Below are 12,761 nucleotides of genomic sequence, written 5' to 3' on the forward strand. Positions count from 1 at the left end.
TCAAGGTGGATTTAGAAAAGGCAGAGGAACCAGAGATCAAATTGCCAACATCCATTGGGTCATCAAAAAAACAAGAGAGTTCCAGAAAAACATCTACTTCTACTTTATTGACTACGCCAAAGCCTTTGACTGTGTGGATCACAACTATCTGTAGAAAATTCTTCAAGAGATTGGACTACCAGATCACCTTACCTGCCTCCTGAGAAATCTGTATGCAGGTCAAGAAGCAACATTAGAACCGGACATGGAACAACAGACTGGTTCCAAATTGGGAAAGGAGTACGTCAAGGCTGTATATTGTCACCCTGCTTATTTAACTTATGTGCAGAGTACATCATGTGAAATGCTGGGGTGGATGAAGCACAAGTTGAGATCAAGACTGCCAGGAGAATAACCTGGCAATAACCTCAGATATGCAGATGACACCACCCTTATGGCAGAAAGCAAAGAAGAACTAAAGAGTCTCTTGATGAAAGTGAAAGAGGACAGTGAAAAAGTTGGCTTAAAACTCAGCTTTCAAAAAATGAAGATCATGGCATCCAGTCCCATCACTTTATGGTAAATAGATGGGGAAACAATGGAAACAGTGACAGACTTTAGTTTTTTGGGCTCCAAAATCACTGCAGATGGTGACTTCAGCCATGAAATTGAAAGACACTTGCTCCTTGGAAGAAAAGCTATGACCAACCTAGACAGCATATTAAAAAGCAGAGACATTACTTTGCTGACAGAGGTCCATCTAATCAAAGCTATGGTTTTTCCAGTAGTCATGTATTGAATGGGAGAGTTGGACTATAAAGCAAACTCAGCACCGAAGAATCAATGCTTTTGAACTGTGGTGTTGGAGAAGACTCTTGAGAGTCCCTTGGACTGCAAAGAGATCCAACCAGTCCATCCTAAAGGAGATCAGTCCTGAATGTTCACTGGAAGGACTGATGCTGAAGCTGAAGCTTCAATACTTTAGCCACCTGATGCGAAGAACTGACTCCTTGGAAAAATCCGTGATGCTAGGAAAGATTGAAGGCAAGAGGAGAAAGGGACAACAGAGGATGAGATGGTTGGATGGCCTCACCAACTTGATGGACATGAGTTTGAGCAAGCTCCAGGAGTTGGTGATGGACAGGAAAGCCTGGCATGCTGCAGTCCATGGGGTTGCAAAGAGTTGGACACAACTGACTGTGAACTGAATGCACACACATGTGGGTGAAAGTCAATGATGAATAACTCAAAAGGTAGTTAAATTTTGGAGGTTATATACCATCTTAATAGTTTAAGGAATTGAGTGAGAAAGATACTTAAAAGAAAACAAGTGAAAAGATAATGGGTTTACAGGAGAACAAACAGGAGTTAAGAAAGTCCGTGATAATATTTGTTTGAACAAGTTTGAGTGATTTTTCTGTCTCTTGAGGGCCTTAAAGCTCTGCTGAAGAAGGGATCTGGGGTAGGTTTTGTTCGCATGCTGCCTTCTGGGAGTAGATATGCTCTGAAGAGGAATTAATGGCAGCCTTATATCCCAGATGTTGCTGCTTTTAGTCAAATAAGGGAAGAAATTTTTTTCTGCATCTTTTGAATCTAAAATGTCAGCATAAAATAAACTTTATACCAAAGTGTCATACCTTGGGGTGCATATTCTGATCCCCATCAGAATAATGATCTGACAGAACTGTAGTGTGGCCTAGGTGTCCATATTTTAAAAAGTAACTTGACATTATAGTTCTGGTGAATGGGCATTGGAGTCTGTCAAGCTCAGTAATGATTCTACAATAAATCCCCCCTTGACATTTATTATAGAACCTTGGACAAATTATTTAATCCTCTTTACTTCATGTTCAATATCTGCAAAAGGGACCTATACAGTAGGGGGAGGCACTAAAGAGATATCATTAGTTGCTAATCCTGTCAATTCTATGCTGTTAAAGGTTGTATCCCTACCTTAATCAAAATCCAATAACAAGAAACTGTAAAAATTGTAACACAGATTTAGTACTGTTGGTGGAAAGAAATCTTACAATTTGCTCCTTCTTTGTTTATCTATTTCTAGAAAAATGCCATTGTCTCTGTGAGGATCCTAAAACACAACAAACCAGACTTAATACAAAAATTTCCACTTTTCTCTTTTCCTTCATCATTCTCTTCCCCTGTTGGAATGATATTCCACCCACGAAGCCATTTTCTGTATGCTTATGGTAATCAGGTATGTATAGATTAAACTTTACACTCTAGCATAGATGTAAATTCTTCACTTACTCCATGCTGAGTGGTTATACATTAAGAATGGAGTTGCTCTGATGGTCAGGGAGGTGAAAAGCCTAATGAAGAGAGAACGAGAGGAAAGGAATTAGTGACAGTGAATACAAACAAATCTTTTGTGAAGTTTTGCTGAAAAGTGGAACAGGAAAATGTGACAGTATTTGAAAAAGGAAAGGTCAAAAGAAGAGTTTTTTTTTAAGATAGAAGGAATTATGATGTGTGCTTCCGGGAATTATTTGATAGAGAGGGAAAAATTAATGATGCAGGAAAGAGAGCAAACTGCTGGAGAGACATTTCTGAAGAGGTGAGAGGAGGTAATCTATATGAACTAGTGAAGAGATTGATCTTAGCACAGACAATAGTAAGTGGAGGGAGGAAGGGTTTTGGGGTTCAAAAGCAGGTAGGTGGGGAGCTATGGTAATGGAGGATGTGGGAATTTATCTTCTATTTTCTCACAAAAAAATCAAAATTATTTATGAGTGATGGTGGAGGAGAAATGTAGAGGGGAGAGGATTTGAGGAAAGAGACAACAGAATTAAATAGTTGCCTAGGAGGATGGGCAACCTAATTTTATAACTTAAGGAACTAAAAAAAGAAGAGCCACAATCTAAAAGCTAGCAAATGGGAGGATATAATAATGAATAGAGAAAAGATAAATGTAATAGGGAATAGAAAAAAGCAGTTAAATTAAGACCTGGTTTATTGAAAAAACTTCACTAGATAAACTAAGAAAAAGAAGATTCATCTAAAAATTAAAAGAGGGGACATTACAACGGATGCCACAGAAACAAGGAGGATATGAGAATATTATCAATAGTTGTATGCTAACAAACTGGATAACCTAGAACAAATGGGTAAATTCCCAGAAACACACAACCTACTAATTCTTAAATCATGAAGAAATAGGAAATCTGAGCAGACCAATAACTAGTTAGGAAATTGAATCAGTAATCAAACCTCCCAACAAAGGAAAGTCCAAGGCCATATGGCTTCATTGGTGAATTGGTCCGAATGTTTAAAGAGGAATTAACACTAAACCTCTTCAAACTCTTACCAAAGGGAAGAAAAAAATGAAGAGGAATGAATATTTTCAAGGTCATTCTTTGAGACCACCATTAACCTGATATCAAAGTCAGACAAGAATACTACAAGAAAACTATAAATCAAATCCCTAGACAACATTGATACAAAAATTCTCAACAAAATACTAGGAAACTGAATTCAGCAATGGGATTAGAAAGATTATACATACTACGACCAAGTGGGATTTGTTCCTGTAACACAGAGATGGTTCAACATATGAAAGTTGAACAATGTAATATACCACATTAACAGAATGAAGGGGGAAAAAAATCACAACATCATCTCAGCTGATACAAAAGAGCATTTGATAAAATTCAACATACTTTCATGAAAAAAACTTGTGGTAGACTAGAAATAGAAGAAAACTACCTAAACATGATGAAAACCATATACAAGAAACACACAATGAACATTATACTCAACAGTGAAAGACATAGCTTTTCCTCTAAGATAAGGAATAAGGCAAGGAGGCACACTCTCGCCACTTCTATTCAATATAATACTGGAAGTTCTGACCAGAGATATTAGACAAGAAAAAGAAAATTTAAAGAATCTGCATATAAAAGGAAGAAGCAAAATTATCTGTGTTCACATGTGATATGATCTTATATGTAGAAAACTCTGAAGATACTGCAAAAAACAAACAAAAAAAACCCTGTTAGAAGAGAGGAATTCAGCACAAAAGTCTCATTTTAATATCGGTAAGCCCTCTCCTCCATATAGCAATTCATCCAACACTTCATCCTTTTATGAACAAGGAGGACCCAGTTGAGAGATGATTAAATAACTTTGTTCTTTTAGGCATCTTTTATAAAACTGAAGACTACCACATGCACTGTTGCACAAACTCTAGGAAGGGAATAGAGGGTTGACCAATAGGTAATGAGTCTTTACACTTGTGTGTATGAGGGGGATGAATGCATGATGGATGTGGGAGTCTGGTTATGCCGCATGACTTTTCTTATGTAGGAAGATTAGGTAATTGCTGACTGTTACATGGCAGCTCTTTAGTGAGGTATTGTCTTTCTATTCCCTTAGGTATGGCTTTCAATTGATGGCGGCAACACCTTTGATTTAATAGCTGACTTTCATGATGATATCATAAAGAATACTTACCATAGTTTTTATACTTCAGATATAACTCTTGTTTCCCAAAGTGGAAAGGTTTACTTGACAAAGGCAGGTGAGAAATTCACTTTTACTGGTATAAGCACTACCTGTGAGCCAAAGGTTAGAAGATGTATTTTTAAATCTGCCATATTAATGAACTGATCCTAAGGTCTCAGACATACTAGGGGTTTTAGATGGACTTTTTAAATGTTTTACAGTAATAAAAATAAACATAACAAAATTTAACATCTTAACCATTCTAAATATATAGTTCAGTGGTATTGGATACGTGCTCAGTCACTTCACTTGTGTCCGATTCTTTGCAAACCTATGGACTTACCCCGCCAGGCTCCTCTGTCCATGGGATTCTCCAGGCAAGAATACTGCAGTGGGTTGCGATGCCTTCCTCTAGGGGATCTTCCTGACCCAGGGATCAAACCTGCATCTCTTGCATTGGCAGGCAGGTTCTTTACCGGGAGCACCACCTGGGAAGCCCTCAGTGGTATTCAGTTCAGTTCAGTTCAGTCGCTCAGTCATGTCCGACTCTTTACGACCCCATGAATCAAAGCACGCCAGGCCTCCCTGTCCATCACCAACTCCCAGAGTCTATCCAAACTCATGTCCATCAAGTTGGTGATGCCATCCAGCCATCTCATCCTCTGTCGTCCCCTTCTCCTCCTGCTTCCAATCCTTTCCAGCATCAGGGTCTTTTCCAATGAGTCAACACTTCACATGAGGTGGCCAAAGTATTGAAGTTTCAGCTTCAACATCAGTCCTTCCAATGAACACCCAGGACTGATCTCTTTTAGGATGGACTGGTTGGATCTCCTTGCTGTCCCAGGGACCCTCAAGAGTCTTCTCCAACACCACAGTTCAAAAACATCAATTCTTCTGCACTCAGCTTTCTTCAGTGGTATTAAATACATGCAAATATTCTGCAACCATCACCAACATCCATCTCCATAACTCTCTTCATCTTAAAACTTTATACCTTTTAAAAATAAATCCCCACACCCCTCTTCCCCACAGCTTCTCACAACTACCATTCTATTTTCTGTTTCTATGATTTTGATTATTCTGGTGCCTTATATAAGTGGAATCATACAGTATTTGTCCTTTTGTGACTAGATAATTTCACTTAGCATAATGGCCTTAAGGTCCATACATATAATAGTTTGTATCAGGGTTTTCTTCATGATTAAGGCTGAATAATGATTGTGCCATATAGATACATTTAGCTTGTCCAATCATCCATCAGTGGACACTTGGGTTGCTTCCACATGTATCTATTGCGAATAGTGTTGCTACGAACACAGGTATACAGATACATCTTTAAGACCTGCTTTCAATTCTTTTGGGTATATATCCAGAAGTGGCATTGATGAATCATAATTCTACTTTTAATTTTTTGAGGATTTGCAATATTATTTTACACAGCACTATACTATTTTATTCTGACTTCCAGTGTAAAATGGTTCCGGTTTCTCCATAACATTGCCAACACTTGTTATTTTCTGGTCTTTTGATAGCAATCATCCTGCTGGATGTGATGAGGTTGTTGTTATTGTTGATCAGTCACTAGTCAGTTCAACTATTTGTGACCGCATGGACTGTAGCACACCAGGCTTCCCACTCCATCACCAACTCCTGGGCCTTGCTAAAACTCATGTCCACTGAGTCAGTGATGACATCAAATTATCTCATCCTCTGTTGTCCCCTTCTCCACCTGCCTTCAATCTTTCCCAGCATCAGGTCCAATGAGTCAGTTCTTCACATCAGGTGGCCAGAGTATGGGAGCTTCAGCTTTAGCATCAGCCCTTCCAATGAATATTCAGGACTGATTTCCTTTAGGATTGAGTGGTTTAATTTCCTTGCCATCCAAGGGACTCTCGAGAGTCTTCTCCAATGCCACAGTTCAAAAGCATCAGTTCCTTGGCACTCAACTTTCTTTATGGTCCAACTCTCACATCTGTACATGACTACTGGAAAAACCATAGCTTTGACTAGATGGACCTTTGTCGGCAAAGCAATGTCTCTGCTTTTTAATATACTTTCTAAGTTGGTAAAAGCTTTTCTTCCAAGGAGCAAGGGTCTTTTAATTTCATGGCTGCAGTACCATCTGCAATGATTTTGGAGCCCCCAAAAATCAAATCTGTCACTGTTTCCATTGTTTCCCCATCTATCTGTCATAAAGTGATGGGACCAGATACCATCATCTTTGTTTTCTGAGTGTTGAGTTTTAAGCCAGCTCTTCCACTCTCCTCTTTCACTTTCATCAAGAGGCTCTTTATTTCCTCTTCGCTTTCTGCCATAAGGGTGGTGTCATCTGCATAACTGAAGTTATTAATATTTCTTCCCAGAATCTTAATTCTAGCTTGTGCTTCATCCAGCCCAGCATTTCACATGATGTGTTCTGCATATAAGTTAAATAAACTGGGTGACAATATATAGCTTTGTCGTATTCCTTTCCCAAGTTTTTGAACCAGTCAGTTGTACCATGTCCAGTTCTAGCAATTGCTTCTTGATGGACATACAGGTCTCTCAGGAGACAGATAATGTATCTGACATTCCCATCTTTTTCAGAATTTTCCAGTTTGTTGTGATCCACACAGTCAAAGTCTTTAGTGGAGTCAATGAAGCTGAAATAGATGTTTTTCTGGAAGTCTCTTGCTTTTTCTATGACCCAATAAATTTTGGCAATTTGATCTCTGGTTCCTCTGCTTTTTCTAAATCCAGCTTGTACATCTGGGAGTTCTCAGTTCAGATACTGTTGAAGCCTAGCTTGAAGGATTTGACCATAACCTTACTAGCATATGAAAGGAGAGCAACTATATGGTAGTTTGAACATTCTTTGGCATTGCCCTTCTTTGGGACTGGAATGAAAACTGACCTTTTCCAGTTCTGTGGCCACTGATGAGTTTTCCAAATTTGCTGACATATTGAGTGCAGAACTTTAACAGCATTATCTTTTAGGATTTTAAATATTTCTGCTGGAATTCCATTATGCCCACTAGCTTTGCTGTAGTAATACTTTCTAAGACCCACTTGACTTTGCACTCCAGGATGTCTGGCTCTAGGTGAGTGACCACACCATCACAATTATCCATGTCTTTAAGACCATCTTTGTATAGTTCTTCTATGTATTCTTGCCATCTCTTCTTAATATCTTCTGCTTCTGCTAGGTTCATACCATTTCTGTCCTTTATTGTCCCCATCCTTGCATGAAATGATCCCTTGATAGCTCTCATTTTATTGAAGAGATTTCTAGTCATTCCCATTGTATTGTTTTCCTCTATTATTTGCATTGCTCATTTAAGAAGGCCTTCTTATCTCTCCTTACTATTCCCTGGAACTCTGCATTTATTTGGTTTTATCTTTCCTTTTCTCCCTTGCGTTTCTCTTCTCTTCTTTTCTTGGCTCTTTGTAAAGCCTCCTCAGACAACCACTTTGCCTTCTTGCATTTCTTTTTCTTTGTGGTCACTGCCTCCTGTACAATGTTGTTGTTATTGTTGTTCTTCAGTCGCTCAGTGGTGTCCAACTGTTTGTGACCCCATGGACTGCAGCATGCTAGGCTTCCCTGTCCTTCACCATCTCCTGGAGTTTACTCAAACTCATATTCATTGAGTTGGTGATGCCATCCAACCATCTCATCCTCTCTCATCCCTTCTCCTCCTGCCTTCAATCTTTCCCAGCATCAGGGTCTTTTCCAATAAGTCAGTTCTTCGCATCAGGTGGCCAAAGTATTGAAGCTTCAGCTTCAGCATCAGTCCTTCCAGTGAATATTCAGTCTTGATTTCCTTTAGGATTGACTGATTTATCTCCTTGCTGTCCAAGGGACTCTCAAGAGTCTTCTCCATCACCACAGTTCAAAAGCATCAATTCTTCAGCACTCAGCTTTCTTTATAGTCCAACTCTCACATCCATACATGACTACTGGAAAAACCATAGCTTTGACTAGATGGACCTTTGTTGGGAAAGTAATGTCTCTGCTTTTTAATATGCTGTCTAGGTGGGTCATAACTTTTCTTCCAAGGAGCATGCGTCTTTTAATTTCATGGCTGCAGTCCCCACCTGCAGTGATTTTGGAGCCCCCCAAAATAAAGCCTGTCACTGTTTCGCCATCTATTTGCCATGAAATGATGCAACTGGATGCCACGATCTTTGTTTTTTGAAAGTTGAGTTTTAAGCCAGCTTTTTCACTGTCTTCTTTCACTTTCATCAAGAGGCTCTTTAGTTCTCCTCCCATAAGGGTGGTGTCATCTGCATGTCTGAGGTTATTGATATTTCTCCCGGCAATCTTCATTCCAACTTGTGCTTCATCCAACCCAGCGTTCTGCATGATGTACTCTGCATATAAGTTGAATAGGCAGGGTGACAATATACAGCCTTGACATACTCCTTTCCCAATTTGGAACCAGTCTGTTGTTCCATGTCCAGTTCTAACTTGCTTCTTGACTTGCATAGAGATTTCTCAGGAGGCAGGTAAGGTGGTCTGGTATTCTGATCTCTTGAAGAATTTTCCACTGTTGTGATCCACACAGTCAAAGGCTTTGGTGTAATCAATAAAGTAAAAGTAGACGGTTTTCTGGAACTCTCTTGCTTTTTCAGTGATCCAGTGGATGTTGGTGATTTGATCTCTGATTTCTCTGCCTTTTCTAAATCCGCCTTGAACATCTGGAAGTTCACGGTTCACGTACTGTTGAAGCCTGGCTTGGAGAATTTTGAGGATTACTTTGCTAGTGTGTGAGATGAGTGCAATTGTGTGGTAGTTTGAGCATTCTTTGGCATTGCCTTTCTTTGGGATTGGAATGAAAACTGACCTTTTCCAGTCTTGTGGCCACTGCTGAGTTTTCCAAAGTTACTGGCATATTGGGTGCAGCACTTTCACAGCATCATCTTTTAGGATTTGAAATAGCTCAACTGGAATTCCATTGCCTCCACTAGCTTTGTTTGTAGGGATGCTTCCTAAGGCCCACTTGACTTTGCATTCCAGGATGTCTGGCTCTAAGGGAGTGATCAAGCCATTGTGGTTATCTGGGTCATGTTCTTGCCACCTCTTCTTAATATCTTCTGCTTCTGTTAGGTCCATACCATTTCTGTCCTTTATTGTGCCCATCTTTGCATGAAATATTCCTTTGGTATCTCTAATTTTCTTGAAGAGACCTCTAGTCTCTCCCATTCTATTGTTTTCCTCTATTTCTTTGCATTGATCACTGATCAATTGCATTATATACTCTGGGAAACCAAATAAATTCATGTGACTCACTTTATTGCAATATTTGCTTTATTAGAAACAAAGTTGCAGCATCTCCAAGATATTCCTATTCATCTCCATGACTTATTCATTTTATAAGTGAAGTTTTGTAGTCTTTGATTCCCTTCACTCAGTTACTCCTTTTTTTAATTTTTAAAAAATGCATTTATTTTTAATTGAAGGATAATTACTTTACAATATTGTGTTGGTTTCTATCAGACATCATTGTGAATCAGCCATAGGTATACATCTGTCCCCTGACTCTTGAACCTCCCTACCACCTCCTGCCCCACCCCACCTCTCTAGGGTTGTTACGGAGCCCCAGTTTGAGTTCCCTGAGTCATATAGCAAATTCCCATTGACTATCTATTTTGCAGATGGTAATGTATTTGGTTCCATGTTATTCTCTCCATTCATCCCACTCTCTCCTTCCTCCCCCCACTGCCGTGTCCACAAGTCTGTTCTCTATGTCTGCAGTCTCCATTGCTGCCCTGCAAGTAGGTTCATCAGTACCGTCTTTCTAGATTTCATATATATACATTAATATACGACATTTGTTTTTCTCTTTCTGACTTACTTCATATAATAGACTCTTGTTTCTTCCTTATTTTTAATGTAAATATTTATAGTAATAAATTTCTCCCATAGTACCACTTTCACTTCACCCCGTAAGTTTTGGCATATTGTAGTTTCATTTGCCTCTAAGTATTTTACAGTTTCCCTTGTGATTTCTTCTTTGGTAGTTGCTAGTTTAAATGTGCTTTATTTAGTTCCCGCAGTTTTGGAATTTTACAGTTTCTTTGTTAATGATTTTTAACATCATCTCCTTGTGGTCAGAGGAGATACTGTATGTGATACTGACTTTTTTATAGGTTCAACATATAAATGAGGTCCTATAAGTACTTTCTCTGACTTATTTCATTTAACATAATGCCCTCAAGTTTCCTCCATTGTTGCATATGGCAGGGTTTCCTTCTTTTTAATGGCCAAATACTATTCTTTTGTGTATATGTACCACATTTTCTTTATCGATTCATCTGTCGGTGCACATTTAGGCTGTTTACATGTTTCAGTTATTCTGAACAATGTTTTGATGAAAATGGGGGTGCAACTATCTATTCAAGACAGTGATTTCATTTCGTTTGGATATATACCCAAAAGTTGAATTGCTGGATCATATGGTATTTTCAGACTTAATTTTTTGTTGGTGTCTTCACACTGTTTTTCACAGTGGCTGCATTAATTTACATTCCCACCAACAGTGTACAAGTGTTCTCTTTTCTCTAAATCTTAACTAACACTTGTTATCTTTAGTCTTTTTGATAACAACTCAGATGTCTAGTCTTTAATGTCTGGTTCTAAAACGGAAAAAAAAAGGAGAAATTAAGGAGTAAATAAGGGGGAAAAGCCCAGGCCCTTTAAATTCCCTGGAAGTCATTTCAGCCAGGGGAGAGTGGGACTTGCAACACTGAGAGATGTGCACAAAGAATGGCCACCCTCCTTTTTGTCTGCACTTGTGTGATAAGAAACCACAATCAGCAAACAGAACACAGATCCGCAATATTTGGAGGACAAAGTTCTTTTTGCCCACCCTGGTTCCTGCAAGCTGTGTGCAACTGTCCCAGAAACATACGCATAACTGTTTGCCATGAGGCTGAAAATGGAGGATGGGTAGCTTCTACTGTGTTAAGAGCTGAAATTAACCACAATTTACTATCCAAGTCTTCCTCTGAAAGTTGCAAGCCTTCAATAGACTCCAGAGTTCCCAAAGAGTTACATCAGATAGATTCTTCCAGTGCAATTGTTGTCCACGTGGGGAGAGATTCCTTGTGCAACCTTCTCTACCATCTTCCCAGACTCCTCTGGCAGGGATGGGGTGGTGGTGGTAGATTTTTAGGATCTACAAAAGTAGGATCCTATGAACAACCCTAAAGCAGGGGAACTCTGAAACATTATGCTTTATTCTCATTTATGATGTCACTCCACCCAAAGACAAATAATATTAATAGCTCCCACACTGAGCTACTGCACTTGTATTCAGAGTATTACAAGTATCATCTCATTTAATATTCACAACAGCCAAGGTGAAGTGGGTAATATTAGATTACTTTTACAGATCGAATCGATATGATTAAAGCCACACAGCTTGTAAGAGGTAGAGTTGGGTGAATGACATGTGGCTCTGCGTTTACTTGGTTTGGCAATCAGAAGCCTGCTAGAAACAGAACACATCTAGCTCCAATCCTTTGGCCTGATGCGAAGAGCGGACTCTTTGGAAAAGATCTTGATGCTGGGAAAGATTGAGGGAAATAAGAGAAGGCAATGGAGGGTGAGATGGTCGGATGGCATCACTGACTCACTGGAAATGAGTTTGAGCAAATTCAGAGAAATAGTGACGGACAGAGAAGCCTGAATGTCCATGGGGTCACAAAGAGTCAGACACAACTTAGCGACTAAACAGCAACAGATTGAAATTCACAGGGATGAGCGTTTCAGTGCACCAAACAAGGAAGAGAGTCAGAGAATGGATCCAGGGGAATAGTCAAACAGAGAATAAACACGTATTAGAAACAAAAGTCAAAATAGACTAAGCAAGATTACTTTGGAAATAGTAAAAATAATCATCACTTAAGAAAACTAAACTAACTTGACAATATAAACTATTAAAAATCATAGATATAAACTATAGAAACATGTCTACATATAGAATGAATAAGTAAGTAGAATCTCAGATGACAAATATTGATGCTAAAGATTGAGAACTTATAAGTGGTGGGGATTGTCTGTGATTAACAAAGGTGATGTTTCTGTATTTCTCTTCCTGGCACATTGTAGCTCTCTAATATGAATGAATGAATCAATACTGAAAATAATAAGAATAAAGGAAATCAAAATTGATTAAGACATTAAATTTTTAACTAAAAGCAAAACCAATAATAAAAGCAGAAACACTTCTGGATTATTTGAAGTAGAAAATGTAAATCAATGTTAAAGGCACAAAAGAATCAAGCCAACTTTGGTTTTTTCTCTGCTGCAACAAATAATATCACATATTCTTTTAAAG

The 12,761-nt window shown here is 38.8% G+C and overlaps 1 protein-coding gene across 50 annotated transcripts in view; it reads left to right on the forward strand.

Moving 5' to 3' along the window:
• CATSPERB (catsper channel auxiliary subunit beta) overlaps nucleotides 1–12,761 on the forward strand; it is a 116,490-nt gene that overhangs the window by 50,703 nt on the left and 53,026 nt on the right. For all 50 annotated transcript variants that reach the window (XM_081548210.1, XM_081548245.1, XM_081548232.1 and 47 more), the window contains 2 exons: nucleotides 2,042–2,194; nucleotides 4,372–4,516. In XM_081548210.1, coding sequence (XP_081404336.1) covers nucleotides 2,042–2,194; nucleotides 4,372–4,516 — 298 coding nt within the window. The remainder of the gene's footprint in view (nucleotides 1–2,041; nucleotides 2,195–4,371; nucleotides 4,517–12,761) is intronic.

Source organism: Giraffa tippelskirchi, chromosome 12, assembly GCF_054371585.1.
Source record: "Giraffa tippelskirchi isolate mGirTip1 chromosome 12, T2T-mGirTip1v1.2.pri, whole genome shotgun sequence".
In the NCBI taxonomy this organism is placed as follows: domain Eukaryota; kingdom Metazoa; phylum Chordata; class Mammalia; order Artiodactyla; family Giraffidae; genus Giraffa; species Giraffa tippelskirchi.